The 23,144-nt window shown below is 43.9% G+C and overlaps 3 protein-coding genes across 3 annotated transcripts; 2 read left to right on the plus strand and 1 right to left on the minus strand.

The window, feature by feature from the left end:
• Positions 1-871: 871 nt before the first annotated feature.
• On the plus strand, positions 872-2,659 carry LOC140577374 (lysophosphatidic acid receptor 6). Its single transcript, XM_072697331.1, has 2 exons — positions 872-965; positions 1,351-2,659. Exon 2 carries the CDS (start codon positions 1,398-1,400, stop codon positions 2,406-2,408), a length of 1,011 nt encoding a protein of 336 aa, XP_072553432.1. The 5' UTR covers positions 872-965; positions 1,351-1,397; the 3' UTR covers positions 2,409-2,659.
• Positions 2,660-3,846: 1,187 nt separating this feature from the next.
• On the minus strand, positions 3,847-17,403 carry ints11 (integrator complex subunit 11). The gene is made up of 17 exons (XM_072696814.1): positions 17,079-17,403; positions 16,285-16,382; positions 15,605-15,678; positions 13,755-13,983; positions 13,258-13,356; positions 13,050-13,084; positions 12,834-12,972; positions 12,666-12,730; positions 12,216-12,405; positions 11,788-11,871; positions 10,455-10,544; positions 9,959-10,121; positions 9,152-9,262; positions 8,729-8,790; positions 8,475-8,617; positions 6,477-6,606; positions 3,847-3,990 (listed from the first exon to the last, which is right to left on the minus strand). The coding sequence occupies exons 1-17, from the start codon at positions 17,104-17,106 to the stop codon at positions 3,928-3,930; spliced, it is 1,803 nt and encodes a 600-aa protein (XP_072552915.1). The 5' UTR covers positions 17,107-17,403; the 3' UTR covers positions 3,847-3,927.
• An 823-nt stretch (positions 17,404-18,226) lies between these two features.
• cptp (ceramide-1-phosphate transfer protein) lies at positions 18,227-22,859 on the plus strand. The gene is made up of 2 exons (XM_072696640.1): positions 18,227-18,513; positions 19,328-22,859. The coding sequence occupies exons 1-2, from the start codon at positions 18,401-18,403 to the stop codon at positions 19,848-19,850; spliced, it is 636 nt and encodes a 211-aa protein (XP_072552741.1). The 5' UTR covers positions 18,227-18,400; the 3' UTR covers positions 19,851-22,859.
• Positions 22,860-23,144: the final 285 nt, after the last annotated feature.

The raw sequence follows: 23,144 nt of genomic DNA on the forward strand, positions 1-23,144 counted from the left end.
TGAGGGGTTGAGAATAGTCCACCAACCATGAATATCCAGTCAACAATGGCCCTGTGGTCAAAAACTAACCACAGATCATTTGCAAGAGAATGTGAAGGGTGGACTGTGCCGGGGGTAATGAGCTCTAGTCTATATGTGCACACCAACACGGTGTACTTGGCTATGATGGCCACCATCTCCCTTGCTAACACCTGATCAAAAATGATCGTGTGTTTGGGGACGGTTTTCTATGTCAACATCTGCATCTGCATCATGACCGATAGCTGCCTTGACCACTATGTAGCCACAGTTTCCTCCCATATGTAGCTGCGGTTGGGGTCATTCGCCACGGATGGCTCAACCTTCATGCAGACCTGCCAAATGGATGAAAACTCATGTGACACAGTCAACAGTGTTTCTGTGATCGGAAGCCGGCAACTAATGACGGCCTCTAATTGTACATGTACAAGGTGCTGCAACAAGGTAGATGTTTCTACTGAAGGGATGCTCTTCAGCGTTATCTGCACCTGGAGATGAAATGGAATCATCTGGTGTAGTAATGTAATCTTGCTCAAGCATGTGTTTAGACAAACCACCGCAGACTGCGATGTAGGCCACTCCACGTCATTGGCTGTGTATCTGACCCCAGTCTGGGGCCTACAGAAATCTCGTTTTGGCCCTTGTCTTAAAATGGAATACAGAACGTGGGCGAGAAGCCCACCGCCCTCCGCCCCCCGCCCCCCCTCACTGTCACCTGTTGTACACATTTGTAACACTTTGTTGAGCTGCTTGCAGAGCATGAGCGTGGGAGGAAATTTCTCTGATGACTTCCTGTCTTGATCTTGTCTTGCTCTGCGTGAACCGAAATGTTTTCCACCAGTGGTGGCACGAGGCAACTGAAGAGACGGTCGAAGGCTGGGTATCTGCCTCAAGATCTTTGCAGGCATCCCTCCTCTTTGGACTCTTGAAGATCTTTGAAGATTCCTGTGAGTAGATCCTGATCGCCCATGCCTTGTTGATTAGCCTTTGCTCTATTTCGCTTAACTGTGCAGTCAAGGGGTTCTTGACGGCAGTGTTTTCTGCGATCTGGCTTACTGCAAGCTTATATCACACCCATGCTGACAATTTACACTAATCTGATGAGGCAGTCCCTCAGAAGCTTGACCAATGCTGGGGTTTGGAATAGTACCAGTGTTAGGTAGATGAAGTACAGTGAGTTAGAGTGGTTTAGATTAGTGTAAGGTTTGGGAAACGATGCGCGGATCTGCGGTGGCCCATGCACTGGTCCTAATGTAAGTAGGACCTAAGTAGGACCAAGGTCATGTACCTTCTTGTCCACACTCAAATCTAACGACCACTATTCTTGCTCAGTTGCAGGAGATCGTAAAAGAAAGCACGGAAAAACAAGCAACGCTCCAATGATGAACTCCTCTAACACCAGCCAGTGTCCTGAGCCGACAGCAGATTTCCAGTTCTACCTCCTCCCGATCACCTATTGCTTGGTGATGGTCTTTGGACTGCTGGGCAACCTGGGAGCCCTCTACATCTTCTTCTTCAAAATAGACCAGAAGTCTCCTTCCAACGCCTACATCATCAGCTTGGCCGTGGCGGACACGCTTTTCTTGTGTGCTCTGCCGTTCCGCGTCCACTACCACCTGAATGGGAACATATGGGTATTTGGGGACGTGGTGTGTCGGGTCACAGGGACGATCTTCTTCGGCAACATCTACATCAGCATCGCTTTCATGACCTGTATCTGCCTCGACCGGTACATAGCCACCATTCATCCCCATACGTACCTGCAGCTGAGGAACACTCGGTGGGCCCAAATGGTTACAACCGGGGTCTGGGTGGTTACTGGGGCGGCAACCTTGACCTTCATGCTGACCTGCCCTCTGAACACTGATGGGATCCAAAGCGATGGCCAAAAAGGCAAGAAGTGCTTCGAGAACTTCTCGCAAAAGGAGTGGGAAAGCAACCTGATGCCTTACAGCGTCATTAGCCTGGTCTTTGGTGCCCTGCTGCCATCAGTGATCATCCTGGTCTGCTACCCGCTGGTGGCGCGGCGGATTGCGCGCATCAAGACGGCCACGGCTCGTGGAGCCCTGCGGGTCATCTACGCCATATTGGCGATCACCGTTTTTTGCTTCCTACCCTACCATGGTGTACACTTGTTGCACCTGCTGTGGCGCATACAAGTAATCCCCAACTGCACGGCAGGAGAGGTCATCTACAAAGTCCGGCGGGTGACCATGGCTCTGGTCAGCATGAACAGCCTGCTGGACCCTGTGCTTTATTACTTTGCCACGGGCCGCTGCAAGTGGAACTTCATACGGAACTTCCAATGGAACGTCAGTTGGCTGAAGCTGAAGAAGAGGCGGGGTGTCTACACCATCTCCGACCACTTTCAGGATCGCTGGTACAGATGATAAATTGCTTGCTTCAATGGTCAAGACAACAAAACAGAAGGAACCGGTCATCATCAGCAAGGCTTCACACTGAACACATCTGGTCTTGTTTGATCTGGAGTAACTCTTGCAACAAAGGGACGATCCAATGTTCTTGACAAGACCACCAGGGGAACACTAGTCATCGCAAGTCATTCAGGCGGGACCACGACACTGGTCAGAACAGACAGCCTGCTGGACCCTGTGCTCTACTCAGGGGAGCTGCCAGGGTTTTTGGGGCATATTAAAAGATATTTTATACCCACAGCTCTAACTATTCTGCCAAAATTAATAAATACATTTTAGGGCCCCTGTCAATCACAGGCTTTCTAAATCGTCAAAATCCCCCCCCCCCCCACACACACACTACCACACCTCATACAATGCTCCTGGCTCTACTGTTCCAGCACAGCCCACTGCAAGTGGAACCTCAAGTGGAACTTGAGATTACTGAAGAGGAGGTGTGTATACCATCTGCCATAACCTCAGTGGTAAACATGGAACATATTAGCTCAGCTTAACTGTAAGAAAGGGCAGTAAATTATTATTTTTTTTAAACTAAAAGGTTTTTACATTTGACAGCATTGAGATCAATTTCTGAATGGCATTTTTTTTGTATATTATTTTAAATACTATAATTAGTATATTAAATACTTACATACTAAAATATTACATTCAAATCTGTATATGTAACATTTATGATGCATTTTTTTGGTACGAATTAAAAGTCTTTTGTTTGAATAAAAAAAATATATATATTTTTTTTGTATAATATATTATAATACATATACACACACACACACATATATATATATATATATATATATATATATATACATATATATATATATATATATATATATATATATATATATATATAAAAAACATTGGAATATGGAATATCTAATATTCCAGCCCTATACCAGCAGTGTTGGATGTTGATGAAATGTTACTATTCAAAACACTGCTGCTGGCAGCAGTAACATATGAACAGCATATCATTTAGACAGCCAGTGACCACTCCAGCATGCTTATTGGGTCCCCTTTGCTTACTGACTGAAGTACCAACGTACTGATTGACAGATTTATTCAGTAGTCAGTTGTGAAGGCACTGTATTTTAATATTTCAGCTCTTACCATTTTGGTTTAGCTCGCTTTGACAGTCATGAAATGTATTTGTTTTCTGTAAAGGCATTTAACATCCTGACCAACAATCGCTCTGTAGTCAGAAACTGAGGATGAGACAGGCAGTAGAACAGTGCAACAGTCTGTAATGGTAGACCTACATAGTAGGTAGAGCCAGTGGGTGGATGTACACTGTAGCTGTTCTACTAAAGTAGAAAAGTAAAAAAAACAGACCTTGAGTTGAATTGTACTGTCCTGTTCCTGTTCCTGTAATAAAAAAGATTAAAAGATGTGGTGGTGGGGTATTTTTCTACAAAAAAGGTTTATTGAATCTATTTGCAAAAACAGCAGTAGAGAGAAGAGTTCACAACAGAAATCACAGCCCAGAGGGAAGCCCTTTCTTCAGCAGACTGGACAAGAAGCTCCCCAGTTCTTCATCCTAATAATAAAAAAAACACAGAACAGAACATTTTAAAGTTGTAAGAAAGGGGATCAAGTACAGTCAAATACATTAAATACAAGTTCTTAAATGTGGATCGCAGGTAAAATGACATGTTTTGTTGGTTTATGAGGAGAAAGGGAAGCCCAACGGAAGTACATGAAAACATTTTGTGCATTTCATTTTGTGCATTTCTATTTGTTTCTCATATATATATATATATATATATATATATATATATATATATATATATATATATATATATATATATATATATATATATATATGAGAAACACAAATTTTATGGATAATTATCTTTAAATACTTTTGCCAAGGTAACTGCCAAGGGGGAAAAAAAATCATGTATTTGTTTTCTTAACAAAGCCATACAATTACAATTACAAATTTTATGGTGGTACTAAATTGTATGTTATGTTTTTACAGAGCCACCAAAAGGACATTGGGGGAACAACAGGTGTTTTTTATTTTCTTTTTAAATGAATTATCTCAAGATGATTATACAGACTATTGTTTATTTGTTTATTAATGAATACACACACACACACACACACACACACACACACACACACACAAACATATATATATATATATATATATATATATATATATATATATATATATATATATATATATATATATATAATTCTCTCAAAAATAAATCAGAATTTTGCAGGCAGGGTTTTTTTTATGGATTATCTCAAGATTTACAGACATTTATTTCTTAATTATTTTGTGATATATATGGAATACATAGGAAATACTGAGAAAAAATGGGGGGGATAATTATCTTGAGAGAATTTTGCCTAGATAATGCTCCAGATATAAATTAATTTAAATTAATAACAAAAATAAATTTTGCAGGCAGGTTTCCTTTTGTGGGCTCCACACATTTTTTATTAAAATTTATATGTAAATTAATTATTTCTTATATAAAAATATTGAAATGTTCAGAGAAATGTCACATTCTATTGATTTCTTGTAGATAAATCAATAGATATAAATAAATCAAAGTCACTCTCTCCTCGCTTTTAGTCACTAAAAATGTGTAAAAACACACTCTTTCAAATTTGCATGCAGGGTGCAGGGTTGGAAACACAAGGTCAAATCAAGCTCTGTGGGATGAGAAGTGTGACCACCTCCTGTAAATGACTCAATCACACACTGTGACTAACGAGATCACTGAGCTGAATGTGTGATTTCCTGCGTGATTTTTCCTTCCAGACCTAAAACTGTACACTTGGTGCCAACCTGGGTTGTGAATGAAAGCGAAAGGCTTCACACCATCTGCCCTTCCTACGCCTAATGTTAAAGACAACCGTCCCTCCGCCTGCAGACGGCACTCTGCCACAGATGTACAGCAATAACGCCACAACAAACAGCGTTTCCTGTGAGGTTCCCTGGGCTTGTGCTCAGATTGTCGTCAACCCCTGAGCTATTGGCCTAAAGGAGGAGCAGAGCGGTCACATGTTTTCATGGTCCTCTGTTAAACACTTTCACACTGCAGAGTGAAGGGTGTGTTTATACTTCTTAGCTTAGCAGGGAAATGGTCACAGACAACAGTGCGGTTCTTGGAGACTCCAAACATCTCATTAAATTTGTCCTATATACACACACATGTCCAAATGTTTGTGGACACCCCTTCTAATGAACGCATTCAGCTGCTTTGAGTTGCACCCACTGCTGACATGGATGTGTAAATACATCTACACAGCCTGTCTAGTCCCTGTAGAGAAGTACTGCCAATAGAATAGGACCCTCTGGAGCAGATAAACAGCAACCTATGAACCATGCCAGGTGTGCGCTAGAGAGGGTTATAAAGCTCCCAGCATTGAGTTGTGGAGCAGTGTAACTAGCTGTGTAACTAGCTGTGTTCTCTGGAATGTGCTCAATTCTATACTTTTGGGATGAGCTGGGGAGTTGGGGATGCAGGGGCTTTGCAGGCTGTAATTCTCAATTTGACTCTAGCTACCTTTGCCAGCTATGATCTCTGAAGATCACATTACATTTCACACAGATCGCATAAATATAAGTTTAAATATTAAATATTTTCATACATTTCACTGATTTCTAATGAAATATTAGGGAACGATTGCGGCACTGCAGCTCCGCTTGCTAAACACAAAGCAGTGCAGGTTTCACTGTTAGGGCAAAGTCCCGTCCTCCAGCTGCCGAGTGTCTGCATGTCTGCCTATAGGTCAGTGGTCTGTGCGGTTGGGGAAAGCGGGGAGAGTTTTCACCCCAGTACTCTGAAAAGCGCAAGGACAAATGCCATTTCGCCCCCGTCGATTCTATTTGTTTGTTAGCCTAGATAACTCTGTGGTTACAGTGCACACTATAATGTAGGCACTGTGGTGAAAGGCAACGCTTATCATTTACCAATACGGCCCATTTTAGCTCGCAGTCCTAACCGCAGGCCTGCAATCCCAACCTTGCAGTTTAGTGCAGATGCCCACACTGCAACTTACCTGATAGCTCCAAGACAGCAGGATGACTTTGAGATTGGGGTCCTCGCCGGATGAGGACACTTTGAGGACGATGGATTCTACCATGACTGTGCCATCAGGAAGGTGCTGGACGGTATAGCCTTTGAGAACACTGGGAGAGGGGAGAGAGAGAGCGAGACAGGGCTATGAGTGACAGCAAGGCAGAAATGCAGAAATTCCCCCCAAAAAACACCACACACACACACACACACACACACACTGTACTGGGCATTATGTACTGACATTTACAGAAATCAAGGGTTAAAACAACAGGGGGGAGGAAGTGAGTCAACTCATAACTTTCATTTAGAGATGGAAACAGAAGCGTAGGCTCCTTCATGCATTTCATTGTAAACTAGTTTCTTTCCCTTTTTTTTAACACTCCAGCGCTTTGCTGACTAATTAAGAATAATAATTAATTTAAGTATTTTGATATTTCTCAGTCTTTGCGGACAGCTCAACTTTGTCGTTTCCTGATATCCTACGGATCTCCATGCTTAGCGGGCGGATCGCTCTACAATCACCCTGATGGAGTGAAGCGGTATTTACTAGTTAACGATCTGGTAAATACAACCTCCCCATGAGCACTTATTACATTGTGTCACAATTTCGTGATGAACGGACCAACAGAATTCAATGTTTGGGGGGCTCCGAGTGGTCCCACGGACTAAGGCACTGATCTAAAAATCAGTGGTCATGCTGCTTGCCATTAGCAGCCGGAGTCAGAGAGAGCACAATTGGCCTTGCTTTCTCAGGGGTGAGTTGATGGCACTTCCTCCCCCACATGTCCCCATGATGTCCGTCAGCACAGGCGTCTGTTAGCTGGAGTACCATAGCTGGGGAGCAGCGTTTTACTATGAGCGTGCTGGCTACCTAGCAATGCTGCATCAGTGGCAGTTGGCTGGCGAGAAGGTATTTTTCCTTCTCCTGTAAAGTTGACGTTTTGGAGATAAGAGGTTTTTGAGTGACAGGGATGATAAATAGGGAGACCTCTGAAAGCAGAGGTTCACACTAGTCGTAGTTGATCATTTGGCATCAGACCTTTGAGGCTAATGTTCTTCCATGCAAGTCATGCTTGTGCAAGCAGCGCTGCACAGAAGAATAGTGCACCACCTGGCCTACATCAGCTGAACCTTTTTGGCTTTGCCTTTCTGACCAGCATACCAGCAGCTCTGTACTCTTGATCTTCCGAAAATTGCTTAGACTTCCACAGCTCCCCTCAACTGCCACTCAAATTCTTCTTTTACAAATCTCAAATCTCTAAGCCAGCTACTTAAAGAGCCCATGGTTGTTTAGTCTTAGCACAAAGTTTCCTCTATTACGTAGCTGTGGGAATGTGACCCTCTGAATGCTGATGCTCCCACTGCTCATCACAGAAAAGAGAGACTTACTGGCCTAACTGATTAGGCCAGGCCTAATCAGCCTGTACCCCCACTAAGCCCCACCTCTGCATGCCTGGTACAACATCCATAGGAGTTAGACAAGATATTAGGCTTATGATGACACTTTTTGTCCAACATAATGAAGTGATTAATACATTAATTAATATATATATATATATAATTCATTATTATAATTAATATAGTAAGTTCCAATGCTGGTAATCAGGGTTTTGCACATGACACGTATTTTTCCAAGTCAATCAAATGTTTCTTTAAATTATTAACAGGTTGACAAGGGTGTGTTTACTTTTTATATCTTTAGAAAATCAACAAAATATAGAATTTTAGATAGATAAAAAAAAATAGATAACATGCACCCCACAGGATCAAAAGTCACATAAGCAAGCCTGTTTGAGATTAGGGCTATAGGCATCTATTTTTTTATTAGCTATATTAGCTCATAGCTCCAGGAATACAAGGGAAAATTGTGTGAACTGGCTTTTGTCACTGAACTATTGCCGTTGCTATGGGACTGAACTGCTGTGAAAGGGTGCAGGGCTTCCTGAGTCGGTTGAAGCTGCAAATGAACGTCTGAAACCTTTTGAGGTGGCTGTAGATGCGGGTGAGCGTGTCGGCGTCACTGTGAGGGTCCTGCAGATGCACTCGACAGGTGAACCGTAGCTGATGTTCAGAAAGACCCAACTCCTTTAGGGCCTGCTCTGGAGAAACCAGCTTCAGACTCTACACACACACAGAGCAGAAAGAGTGTGTATTAACACCAATAACCGCCATGCAAATAAGAGCAAAAGTCATTTTCTAGACCTTAGTGGAAGATGAAGAATCTGAACTTACGCTGTCCTTCATGATCAAAGTTCCGTGCATGGTGCGAGGCTTCTTAGGGTCAGGCAATGGACCTGGCAGAGATCAAATCCAAATGATATTATTACTAGGGTTGGGCAGTACCCACCTTTTCAAACCATTATAAATGGCGAAAATGGGACCGGTTCTGCTGTGTTTGGACTCTAAAGATAAGGCTTAGATAAGTTAGCTAGCAGTATAATAAACACAGCACAAACGGAGGCTCAAATCACACACGTGCTGTAGTTGTTAGCTAGTGTATCTTTTCATAATTCAAGGGTAGTGCCCTTCAGATCGCTGCCTCGTTGCCTTTGTCTGTGTGTCCCCCCTATAGTGTTGTCCTGAGCAGATAACAAGCTTGGCTGTCAGTGTGCTTGGCTGTCATGTGTTATGTGGTGCTGTGCTGAGTACACACACCTCCAAGAGCCATCTCTCTCTTCAGCAGGTTGAGCGAGATGTCCACCGGCACACTCGGGTTGGTCGTCACAGTGGTGGTCTCTCCATTAGCTGGCATATAGCAGCTGATACCTGCAGGTGTGGGGATAATCAGGTATGTGCATGGTACTGTGCTGCTTCATGCTCAGTGTGAGTGTGTTAAAGGGTTGCCTGGACTCGTCTACTCCATGCAGGCTATGCTGCATGTCCAAATGGCCCTTTCTTGTCAAAGTAGGTGGTGCCTTGCCAGGCACTGTAATTAGCAGAGGTGTACGTATTTGATGAATGTAGTGCAGAACTGAAGTTTACAACTGTGAGAAACCCGGAAACCGGTTCGAGCCGCCCCCGCCTTCACATGCTGTTACATGTTATCGACCCCCTAACATGTATTTTTCCAAATGTGCAGAGAGGGACATTCAGGATGGATGTACCCTATAACAGCAGAATGTGAGAGTGGGTAGTTCTTGCTCCTGGGCTCAGGAAGTGGAATTCACACTTTCTAAAGATGCCATTAAAAGTGGTATTCTGTGTGGAGTTTGGAGAAAGCACTGGTTTGAACCTAATTTGCAATGGGGGGTTGAATCATTTCGATTGCAACAGTACCACTCAAGCTGATGATTGGCTTTGGGAATGGTGATCTGAGGCTCATGGGTGGCTTCTCCAGAGCATCCTATTCTGTGTTTGTGCAAATGAACCACTGCCAGCAATGTAGGCACCTTAAAGTAGCTCAAATGAAAGCGGTGTCCACAAACTTTTGGACATCTATTATTCTTTAACTGTAACACTTACTGAACTCCTGCTCGATCTTGTCTTTGAGGAACTCCATCTTCTTGGCCTCTCCGTGCACCAGCAGCATGTTGCGAGGTTCAGCCATGCGGATCAGCTGCATGATGCCTTTAGCGTCGGCATGGGCACTAAAGGACATGTACTCCACCTGCAGTTTCACCTCCAGCTGTCACCACACACACACACACACACACACACACAATCACTTATTGTAACCATTTTTAGAAGAGACTGCAATGCAACAGACTTAAAAGCTAACGTCTGAATGCAGTAACATAGCTGAAGAGGGCACTTCAGTTTTCAGTTCAAGGCTGTGGTCTTTAGAGGTCACCCCCCCCCCCTCGAAAAACCAAACACAAAGATGAGCAAAACCAGCTGCATCTTTCATTCGAGATTCACCAGCCGACAAGCGAAGGACCATGGCCCAATGCCAACGGCATTATTACTGGTATCTAAGCACAGCTCTCTGGCGCCCTCTAGTGAGGGCTGGGGTAATTACCGTGGCTCTCCCCTCCATCTCCAGCTTCTTCTGACCGTTCAGAATCTTGTGGCCAACTGTGCCCTGCACGCAGTAGCCCGGCATGATCACCTGGAGGAAAACCAGACACAACATGTCAGTTAGTTGTCGCCAAAAATAGAGCAGGTGCCTTCTAAGCCATAACCAAGCCATCTCCAGAGATGTCCAAGAACACGGACAGAAACCTTCTGGGCACCCTTGGGCAAAATATTCGTTACTGTGAAAAGCTAAGCGAGTAAAAGTAAAAGATGATATTTATTTCATATTTTAAACAAGATAACTTCATTATTTTCATCTTTTAAAGCCTATATTGGGCACTAGTAATGGTCAGTACTTTGTAGCACCCCCTTTGCTAAGCATCACAGCTTGTAAAAGCTTCTTGTAGCAGCTAAAATTCTTTCTCTTCTTATTTGGGTCTCACAGTGGGGGATTTTCACTCATTCTTCCATGTAAAAGGCTTCTAGTTATGTGAGGTTCTTGGGCCGTCTTCCTGCATTGCTCTCTTTAGGTAGTGTTTAGGACCATGATCCTGCTGTAGAAGCCATCCTTTTTTCATCTTCAGCTTTTTACTTTTTTGCTGGTCTTTCATTGAAGCCACACTCATTCTACATGACTTTCTTCACTCTTTTTCTGCTAATATATGTTTTTATTTGGCTTGTTGTGGCCAAAATGTTCTTTTGGACATATACATGAAAGTGTAGCTGCACAGTAGAACAATGCACCGCCACTCCGGGGTCTGCTACATCTACCTGAACATCCTTTGCAGTCAATTGGTCCTTTGCATATTCAGCAATCCTACTAGCAGTTCTCTTAGAAGGTTTTCTAGCTTTTTCCAACCTCAATTTCATGTCCACTGTTCTTGTTAAAGCAGCTCTATAGATAATTGGCATTTCTTGCTCCTGGGCTCCCCCTACAGCCAAGAAGTGTAATTTGCGCATTGAGCCATCACCGAAGAACGCTTTTCCTGGACGAGCTGAGAGATACAGAACTATCACCAAAAGTGAAAGAAGCATGTGAGCTGAGGTGGTAGAATGATGCTACAGGATTTTACACAAATATGACAGTGTTATGCCTCGCATTTGTTGTCCAGTCTGAGTTCCTTAGCGCAGATATGGAACTCAGCGATGTGGTGAGCCTGGAGTACCAACGACGGTGACGCTATTCCCACTATTACAGATCATGATTTTGAAGCTGTTATTTTAAAGTAAAAATTCTACATAGACTTTAATTATTTTTTATTATTACATTTTGAACTGAGGAAACAGCTACCTGAAAATGCAGGGGTTAGCGATGTAACTCTCATTAATTTTCTTACCATGTTCTTTTCATTTCCAGCCCACTTCTTGAATATCTGTAAAGATTGGCCAGCATGCAACATGCCAGGAGTGGCAAATACCACCTAAAACACATAAAATAAAAAATTATCATATAAGAAAAGCAGTCTGACGCCTACATTCTACCACTATTATAACCCTGTAATGTAACTCAACAAAACAAACACACACATCTGTAGTCGACACATCTGGAACACTGCAGATCTTCGGTGAACAAGGGGAATCTGCTTTCACTTTAATTGCAGTTCCTCATTGTGTGCTTTCTATCCGGTTGGTGCTAGCATAACCACTTTTATAGCTGGGTAATTATTGCTGGCTAAAGTCCAATAACAGGGACACTACAATACACAATTAGCCAAACAGAAAAGGGTTCTAATGGACACAGAAAACACTGCACACGAATGCTTACCATTGGTCCTGGATTGTCTGCATAAGAGCGGTCAAATGCCTTGATGTGCTTGAACTCGAACATGTTCCTCTGGACGAAGGTCTTGCGAATCTTCTGATTGGTCCAGGTAATGAAGAGCTTGTAGTAGTGGTTTGCTTTCTCCGTGAGGCCGGTGGAGAAGTATATGGGGGCTTTTAAATTCATCCTTTCCCTGTTTAGGGCAACACAGCAGAGAAATCAAAATGTGTTATCCACTACACTATGGTACATATAATAACACATGACTGTGAGCAGAATGGAGGGGTATAGATTGGATTGTTCACACTCCACACCACAGGACGATCTGAGAAGATAACTAAGGCTCACTGACCTCCTAAGGTAAGCGAAGATCAGGGTAAAGATCACGTAGTGTAACCCCGGCTTAAGCCACCAGATATGTTATCATGCATACAGTTCCAGTCTCAAACTCACCAGAACGTTTCCAAAAGGATGCAAAGCTCCTGAGCTCTTCCCAACGCAAAAACTGGAATAAGGACCTGCAACCATTTAAAAATGCAGTTCAACTATAAACAGAAAACGATCCAGCCATAAAAAAAAATATCAGGAGGTCTGACACCATACTAAGGCTTCTGTCCTCACCTTCCCTCCTCTCTCGATGGTTTCATGGACTTTCTTTAAGAAGTCTCTCTCTCTGCAGCGTTTCGAGTCGCGGATGGTGGTGGCGTAGGTGGACTCGGAGATTAAAATATCTGGACGACATTTATCAATCCAGGCCGCTCTGCAGAGAAAAGTATTAAATATTAAATCTGAACCATAATTTAAAATAAATAAATAAATGAATGATCGAACGCTCACCCTAAGTGTCTGTCTGGAGTCATGTTATAATCACCCTGCAGAGATACAGAAAATATCACATGATAAACGTTAAAGTTACAGTCCAACTTTCCAACCACCTCGACCCTCAAAGACCAGCTTAGACCATCTCAAAAACCAGCTCCCAGGCAGAAGCTGGTCTTGAGCTGGATTTGTTTTTCTGCAGGGTGACGACTGTTATAATACTCACAGTGTAGACGACAGACTCCGAGCCGACTTTAATGAGAACCATAGCCGCCCCCAGCACATGACCTGCGTAGTACGCTTTGATCTCCAGCTCATCGTCCACCTACAAGGAGAGACAGACGTCAAGACACACACTACATGTCCAAATACTTGTGGACACCCCTTCTAATGAAAGCTTGTTCAAGTTGCAACCTATTGAAATACTGCCAATAGAATAGGACTCTGACCAGCCTAATGACCAGCCTGGGCTAAAGGGGTATAAAGCCCCCCAGCATGGAGCTGTGGAGGAACTAGGTTTTCTGGAATGATGGTTGGTGCCTTATCCAGTACTTTTGGGATGAGCTGGGCTGTTGGATGAGGATGAGGCGGAGTGGTGACCATCCAACATCCTGACCTCACTGCAATCAGATCCTCACAGCAATGCTCCACAATATAGCAGAAGGCCTTCCACTACTTATTAGCTACTTTAACATTTGCAACAGTGCCTTGGTTGGTACCCACCTGGACGGTCTGGTGGAGGTTCAGCGCCACCACTTTCTTCATGCAGTCTTTGATCATTTGCGAGGTGAAGAAGTTGGTCTCCCCCTTTTTGTCCACCGTGATCTTGCGGAAGTCCTCCAGCAGGATGGGACAGATGGCCTTGGTGGGATGAGTCATGTAGATGGGCCCATCATAGCCCACCATCTCGCTCATGTAGGGAAGAGCGCCGCAGTGGTCCAGGTGGAAATGGCTGGAAGGGACCAGATGGGAGGCATTGGATAATCGCCAACTCAGCACACTCCTACCCACTGTTTACCTAGACCCTTTAAAAAGGGGGTTCTTTAAAGGTTTCTTTAGCAAAGGCAAAGGTTCTACATACAATCATGACCACTCAAAGAACCGTCTGAATGTTTACATTTTCTTTATTTGTTTAAAGACTTTGACGTTGTTGTAGATGGTTCTTCAAAGAACCTATTTGAGAAGTGAAAGTGGTTCTGTAGCATTAAAAGGTTTCCACTTAAGTCAGCAGCCAAATTAACTGTTTTTTAGTCCTGTACTAGATCCTAAACTCAACGGTAATGAGTTCAACACCTTAAAGAACCCTTAAAAGTGAAATGGTGCTTTGCCTTTCTTGAATGTGGTTCTATAGCATCAAAAGAGCCTCACTACTGTTCCCAGCCAAAGAACCCCTTTTCAGTACTACATAGAGGTCTTTTTGCTAAGTGTACCATGATCCTTAAGGGGGGGGGGTACTTTAAGGGATCCTAGCATAAGTAATGGTTCTATACAGAGTTGTAACTCAAGCAACCCCTCAAATGTAAAGGTTCTTGATAGAACAATAGTCTGGTGGTTCATTAAAGAACCTTTTTGAAAGTGGTTCTATGGCAACAAAAGGGTTCTGCGACTGTTACCAGTCACATTACCCCTTTCCAGTACTACACATAGTACCATTGCCTAAATGGTACTATTATGTGGTGGTGGGGGGGGGTCCTTAAGAGTTTTTAGCAAAGGTACGGTTCTGTATAGAGCCACGACAACTCAACAGTAAATGTTAAAAAATGTAAAAACTAATTATAGAACATTTCTAGCAGTGGTTCTATGGCATCCAAAGGGTTCCACTATTGTTACCAGTCAAATAACCCCTTCTTACAGCGTACTACAGCCCTAAAAGATGGGTTTTATGGGTTCTTTAGGAAAGGCAACTGTTTTATGCTTCCATGGAACCATGACTTAAAGGGTTCTTCACTCTGATAAAAACCTGTTCTTAAAAGGAACCATTTATAACCTTTGTTTAAATGGTTCTTTGGCATCCAGAGGGTTCCACTATTGGGATCAGCCAAATAACCCTTTTCAGTACTATACAGAACAGCTATTTCTCTTGCAGCGTACCACATCCTTAAAAATAGGATTTAAAGGTTCTTCAGCAAAGGCAAGCAAAGGTTCTACGACTACTCAATAGTACCATAAAGAACCTCTAAGGTAAAGGTGCACGTATTTGTCACTGTACAGCGAAATGTGTCCTCTGCATTTAACCCATCTGTGGTAGTGAACACACACACACACACACACACTAGTGAACTAGGGGCAGTGAGTACACACACACACACACACACACACACACACACACACACACACACACACACACACACACACACACACACACAGAGCGGTGGGCAGCCAACTCCAGCGCCCGGGGAGCAGAGAGGGTAAAGGGCAGCTTGCCGAGCCCGGGAATCGAACCCACAACCCTGTTATCGATATCCCGGCGCTCTAACCGCTGAGCCACCACTGCCACTGCCTCTAATATGCATCAATGGTTCTTCGCTGTGATTAAACACTGCACCTTTAAGGAGGGTTTAAGGAGTGCTCACCTTATGATGACGCAGTCCAGAAAATCTGTAAGACGTCCGTTCTGGGTGATGTAGGAGAAGTCTGGGAATCGTCTCTATTGAGGGAAAATGAGAAGAACACGTTAGTTATGGTAGGACGTTTTTCCATATACTGCACTACAGAGGAGATACACTATATTGACAAAAGTATTGGGACACCTGCTCATTCAAAAGTTTATCCTGCTTTTGTCGGTGTAACTGTCTCTACTGTCCAGGGACGAAGGTCTTCTACTAGTTTGGAGGAGCTTGCAGGATGCTGGATCATCACCACCCCACCTCATCATCCCAAAAATATTGGATAAAGCACCATCCATCATTCCAGAGAACACAGTTCCAGCATTTCAATGCTGGGGGGCTTCATACTCCTCTAGACCATACCTGGCATTAGGCAGCATGGTGCCAATACGCTCATGTTGTGGGCAATGCTTCTCTCAACAGGGACTAGACAAGCTCTGTGTGAGCGTGTGTGTGTGTGTGTGTGTGTGTGTGTGCACATCTGTGTCAGCAACGGGTGCAGCTTAACGTAGCTGAACACATTCATGAGAAGGGGTGTCCACAAACATTTGGACATACAGCATTTGGCACTCCTACCCTACACCAGTTAGCTACCTAGGGGACAAACCAGTACAGTGTACTGGGATTAGGCTCCTCCAATCCCTTACGTCATCGTTATAGCCCATGTGCATCCCACAGTCCAGCATGATGTTCTTGCCTCCAATGGAAACCAGTATACAGCTGCGTCCGACGTCCTGCCCAGCGCCTACAGGAGGGAGGAAGGGAGGGAAGGAGGGAGGAAAGGAGGGAGGAAGGGAGGAAAGGAGGGAGGGAGGAAAGGAGGAAAGGAGGGAGGGAGGAAGGGAGGGAGGAAAGGAGGGAGGGAGGAAAGGAGGGAGGGAGGGAGGAAAGGAGGAAAGGAGGGAGGAAGGAAAGGAGGGAGGAAAGGAGGGAGGGAGGAAAGGAGGGAGGAAAGGAGGGAGGAAGGGAGGAAAGGAGGGAGGAAGGGAGGGAAGGAGGGAGGAAGGGAGGGAAGGAGGGAGGGAGGAAAGGAGGGAGGGAGGAAAGGAGGGAAGGAGGGAAGGAGGGAAGGAGGGAGGGAGGGAAGGAGGAAAGGAGGGAGGAAAGGAGGGAAGGAGGGAGGGAGGAAAGGAGGGAAGGAGGGAAGGAGGGAGGAAGGGAGGGAAGGAGGGAGGGAGGAAAGGAGGGAGGGAGGAAAGGAGGGAAGGAGGGAGGGAGGGAGGGAGGAAAGGAGGGAAGGAGGGAAGGAGGGAGGGAGGAAAGGAGGGAAGGAGGGAAGGAGGGAAGGAGGGAAGGAGGGAGGGAGGAAAGGAGGGAAGGAGGGAAGGAGGGAAGGAGGGAGGAAGGGAGGGAAGGGGGCGAAATATTAGGGTTAGCTAAAATAGTGAAGGTACATGTGAGCTGTGTGTTTACAATACACACCACCAGCAAGCTAACTTACCTAACGGCGTTACTTTAATGTCCGGCATGATGGAGCTCTGGGGCAGTGTCTGATGTCCAGAGGTTTGTTTATGTAGGTTTCTGTATGGGACGATTAGCTAACGCGGCTAGCTGGCTAACAGTCTCCCTTGCTATCCAAGCAAGATGCTACATGCTGGCTAACTGCTACATTGCCCAACACCCCCTCATTAATTAGGCTTTATTTAATTAAACTGGTTCACTGTGTTTAGAAGCGGACCGAGCGCTAAACCCCCTAAAATATCACTATAATTCACCACAATAATTCAACATAAAAGTCCCAAAGTAAAACGCAGCCGCGGACATGATGACCAACCCGATTGGTCCGCTGACCTGCAGCCAATCGCCCGCTTCAAACTTGAGCATGTGATCTAACTGCTGGATTTGATTGGCGGAGCTGTCAGATCAGCGCTCGTAGCCGGAAGAGTGACTCCATGGGCCAAGATCGGGGCTGTGTCCCAATAATCGCGCTTAGCGAGTGTATAGTGCGCCAGGAACTCGTTAATAAAAGCGCCTTAAGGAAAATATGGCACATTGTTATTCTTTAATAAAAAACATTTTTCTCATTTATTTGAAATTTCTTTCTTAAGAACAGTTATTAGAAATGAATGAATCTTGAAAAAATACATATTCTTAAATGTTATATTCAAGTTGTTACACTAAGGATCTGAAACATTCACAAAATATAAAAATATATAGAGTATTTTTTATGTTTTTAGTATTTTTTTTTTATATTCACCAAAAATGGTTACATTAATAAATAAATAAATAAATTAATTAATTAAATTTGTAGCTATATACATTATATATATATGTATACAGTATATTGTTATTTTCAAAATGTAGTCCAAACACATTGGACAATAAATAAACAATAAACTGGCCATTTTCAAATGCATTTAATTTAAATAAATTTCTATAATGTATATATATATATGTATATATATATATAGTGTATATATAAGAATATGTGTTTCTTAATTATCAGGCGAATTAAATATAGTTAGCAACTTGCGCATGAACTGCATGTAGGGCTATTCTTCGTGAATCCATTGCGGACGGAATTCTGCGCACTTCACTGAGCGCACTAGTTAGGACACCATTGCTCATATTGGAACGCAGCCGGCAAGGAGCCCTTGCTAGACACCGCGCTGTGTGCAGTAGGAGCTGCTCAGCAGACTGATATGCACTGATATGATTGTTTTGTGTCTGTCTGTCAGTTCTTCGGTCTAAGATCTCATACTTGAGGTTTCGTACCCTCGATCGGACACACGAATAGCTGAACTAAGTGGAAGAACTACAAACATGGCGGATTCGTTTAGTCTCCAGAATGTTTTGGACACGTTTAAGTCTAGTCTCAGTGAGAACAAGGAAGTCTACATCAGGTATTATATAGCAGGATGGCGAGAGCTGGTCAGGTATGTGGTGAATGCAGTTCTTTCTTAGTAAATGTCAGTATCATGAAAATAAATCAATAATAATCATCATTATTATTATACTATTATTATTATTATTATACTGTACCAAAAACAACAGCCTGGAGAGGTGGGGGAAGTTGCTTGACCAGCTTAGCTCTTGACCTGCATAGTAGCTATATGTTTGATAGATTTGCTGGCCTTCCAGTATGAACAGCCTCACCAAGCTGATTGACCAGTACAACCAGCATGACCAAGTGCATAATGCTGAAATTATTGGAAAACTGTCAGAATTCCCAGAATTAACGATTGTGTAAGAATAACAGTGAAGTTCGGACACTCCGGGACTCCAGTTCACGTTGCACCACCTCGCTTTCAGGACAAAGTCTGGATGCTTGTCTTCCATGCGTCCTGAGAGGTGGTGGGACAAGCTGAGCTGTACTCAGAGAATGAGCATCAGCCATGCTGAAGCCCAGTCAGGACTGGTGATCATTGACCAAGCCTGAAGACCAGCTACCAGGAGGGTAGGCGTTGAATTGGTCATATCCCATGCTGGGTAACCTGACCTAACTATGTGGGTCGGCCAGTTTGACAAGCTTGAGCTGACGAGACCAGGTTGACCAGGTATAATTTGAAAGGTGGTGGACTGTTCTTGGCCGGGGTTTCCATGTACATCAAAGGCGCTGCTGGAAAAATGAGGGTGGGCCGCAAACGGGGGACCTACAAGGCTGAGGTTACTAATACTGTGGTCCCTGATTGTATGTCTTGTGGTGTTTGCCTTCCTATCTCACTCAGTCGTCTTCTCTCCTCCCTCCAGCTTCATGAACAGCCTGGGAACCGTGTTCTCCTTCATTTCCAAGGACGCGGTCAACAAAATCCAGATACTGGAGAGTCTCCTGGCCAGCGAGAACGGCTCCCATTACCTCAGTGTCCAGTCTATGGTGAAATTTGAGCTGGACAACGAGCTGGTGGACCTGACCAAAAGGGGGAGCCACCCAGAGTCGGGCTGCCGTACCCTCCTGCGTCTGCATCGCGCTCTCCTCTGGCTTGAGCTCTTCCTGGAGCGTCTGCGCACCAGCACGGAGGAGAGCAAGACCTCCGTCATGTGCTCGGAGGCCTACAACGAGTCCCTGGCCCAGCACCATGCCTGGATCATCCGGAAAGCAGCCGGGATGGCGTTCTGCGCCCTTCCCGGCCGCGACTCCTTCTTCGAGGTGATGAACGCGGGCAGCCAACAGGAGGTGGTCGACTTGTTGGGAGAAGCTTTGCCCCTCATCTCGGAGGTGTACCAGATCACAGAGGACTTGTATGCGAAGAACAACCTGCTGGAGTTGCCGTAGATGGGCGAGGAGCGAGTTTCGACGGCACTGCTGAGATCGTTGAATGAACATCTTGGCTGCGTTTCCTACAAGCTTTACAGTATACCCGGTATGTGGTGGGGAGAGTAGCACTTTGCGCAGTCTCTCTATTACCCACGTTCGACCCGTCCATGCTCCACCTACAAACACGTTCTTTCATAGCGACTGTTGCGAGTTCGGAAAAGCTTAGCAGAAGACCAATAACCCACTTGTTTGTAGCTCCCCCTAGCACTAGCAATGCTCCCGCATTACACTAGGAGGGTCCCCCAATACATGCAAAGCCAGCCATCACACACCACAGCCCCCAATTGCTGTATTGCCGGGCAGCCGACATGCTCTGAGGAACACGCCGGGTCCCCAGCTCCGCCACACCAGCCGGCAGCCGCCTGTGCCGGGCCAACATCGCTTTAAGAGTGATGAGGGGAGAGAGAGAGCGCCCTCTACCCACCTGGAGAGAGCTCGGCCAGTTGTGCTCTCTCTGACTCCGGCTGCTGATGGCAAAGCAGCATTGGCTTGGCATTCGAGCTCTCAATCCGCGGGCCATAGAGGTAGCGCATCAGACCGCTGAGCCATTCGGAGGCCATGTTTCCGTAATTTAATGGTTAAGATGTAAACAGAGTCATTCGCCAAGAGTTTATGCCTCCAAAAGCTGGTGATGGTGATGAATATCCATTTTCTGAAGCCAGAGACGTTGAGGCACAAGCAGGGTGTTGTGTCTATCCAAGATTGGAGTAAAATTAGTCATAATGGGCAGATATAATCTGCCTATGGTAGAGACACTATTTGGACAAAAGTATTGGGACACTTGCTTAGTTATTGTTTTTTCTGAAATCAAAGGTAATACCTCTAGCCCAGGCCTGGCATTATCTGAGTCCTGTTCTATTGGCAGTACTTTTCTACAGGGACTAGACAAGCTGTGTGTGTGCATTTGCACATTTGTGTCAGCAATGGGTGGTACTTAAAGTAGCTGAATGCATTCGTTAAATGCATCATGGCGATCCTTGGTTCCTCTCACCACCACTGTAAAGAAATCGGTACCATTTCCCACCAAACCCACTGTGAATGACCTTGTTTACATCTTAACATTTTAATTATGCAGAAGATCTGAAAAACAGCTGTCCCCTGTACCCCCCCCCCTTTATAAGGTGGCACAGTAGCAACACCTGTGTTCTCCATGCTTTTAACATCCCCCCCCCCCCAGCCTGGTTCTGGATCCAGGTGCTGGAGGACCACTGCCCTGGGCTGGGCTTCGATGACTTTCAGATGATCTGCATGTTTTCCAGTTTTCCCTGCTCCCAACCCACGTGGTGCAGCTACCGAACCAATCCACAGGCCCCTCCTGAGCTGAGCTGGGGGTCTTAAAGCAGGCAGAACCCTGTAGCTAGAGAACAGGTGTCCAGCACAGTTGCTCAAATACACCTGTGTAACCTCATCATTTGGGTCAGGTTTGTTTAAGAAGGAAACCTCCAGCCTGTACGGGACTCCAGGATCAGAATGTCGGATCCATACAGGGTACTCCAGTACTCCAGAACCAGGGCAGAGAGGCACTAAGCTGCACCAACGCGGTCCAGCCCATTAGCGTAGCATTTAAAGACCCAAGACTGAAAGTCCAACCTGAAAAGTCCAACAGTGGCAATGAAAGAACATGTTTGTGGGCGGAGCTTTGAAACATCAAATGCAAACCTTCTTACAAGGCTTGGTTTTGTTGAGACTGTCCAGAGCGGTCATTCAGCATTCAGCCTGATCAGCCCGACCCGATCTGATCTAACGGGTGGTGGACCTCTTTTATGATTGTGCTCATAGATTATAATTTGATTATCATTGCTGTCAAACGGAAACCTTGTTTTTCCAATTTTTTTAGTTTTTGGTGTAAGTTAAATCTGGCAGTTACACTTTACATTCTGTCAAAACATCATGATGAGCTGACCAATAGAGATGCTTCAGAATCGTTTAAAATATAAAATATTGTTCCATTGACTTCCATTGAAAGTTAAGGTTTTCCTTCTCCTGCATTTCCTTCGGGATCAATAACGTATCTATCTATCCATCTATCTATCTATCTAAAGTCAATTAAATACATCGTTCCCTCGATTGAATAAATTGATCCCTGAATTTAATCAATTATTTCCACAAATTAATAATTTTTTCCCTCATATTAATAGATCATAGCCTCGATTTACTAAATTGTTCCCTCAATTTAATACGCTGTTCCCTCAAATGAATAAATAATTCCCTCAAATGAATAAATAATTCCCTCAATTTAATAAATAATTCCCTCAATTTAATAAATAATTCCCTCAATTTAATAGAGTAGTCCCTGAATTTAATAAATGATTCCCACAAATCAATATTTTTTTCCTATTTTAAAGATTTTTTATTTTATTTTAATTTGATATTAATAAATCAAATCCCCTCAATTTAAAAGTTGTTCCCTCAAATTAATAAACTTTTCCCTCAATTTCATAAATTGGTCCCTGAATTTAATAAATTGTTCCCTCAGTTGAACTAATGCAGCCCTTCTAAACCGAGGGAACAAGTTATTAAATCGAGGACATTTGAATGATCTAACTTTTTCCATTGAAAGTTTTTTTCCCTTCTCCTGTAAAGTTGCCAGTTTGGAGATGGAAGGTTTTTGCATGGCAGTGATGATTTGTAGGCCTGTGAAACTATTCCGGCTTGTTTTAACGTACATTACACTGGCGAGTGACCAAAGCTGAATGTTTAAGACGAAGCTACTACATGTATGTATTTGTGGTTTAAAGGGACTTGTATGTATTTAATATTCGGTGGAGTTTAGTGAACACATAGCCGTGATGTATTACAATACTATATCATACAAATTATAGTTTCATATTTGCTGTGTGATCCTTTGATGTATTTAATTTTTTTCTGCATGTAATTGAGACTTGAGAACAGTGAGTGTTGGACAAACGGGCATTTGCACTACATTGTTGACATAAGAGATAATAAAGTGGGCATATAACTGGTCAATAGAGTCATATTTAATGATAGATGTCTTCACAGATCTGAGTAGATGAACACAAGCAGCTGCTTACGTTATCACAAACGTACTGTAGAACCCCAGAACCCTGATCCCCAGTAATAATTATTAAAACTTTTATCCATGATTCTTGTGGTATTTCTACAGAGCCCCTAAAGTATCAAGATAAAAAAGTAGTATAATAGTCAAAGACTTACAATGTTCCCTGAATTCAATAAATCGTTCCCTGAATTTAATAAATCGTTTCTTTGATTTAATCAGTTGTTCCCTAAATT

The sequence above is a fragment of the Salminus brasiliensis genome, chromosome 14 (genome assembly GCF_030463535.1).
Source record: "Salminus brasiliensis chromosome 14, fSalBra1.hap2, whole genome shotgun sequence".
In the NCBI taxonomy this organism is placed as follows: domain Eukaryota; kingdom Metazoa; phylum Chordata; class Actinopteri; order Characiformes; family Bryconidae; genus Salminus; species Salminus brasiliensis.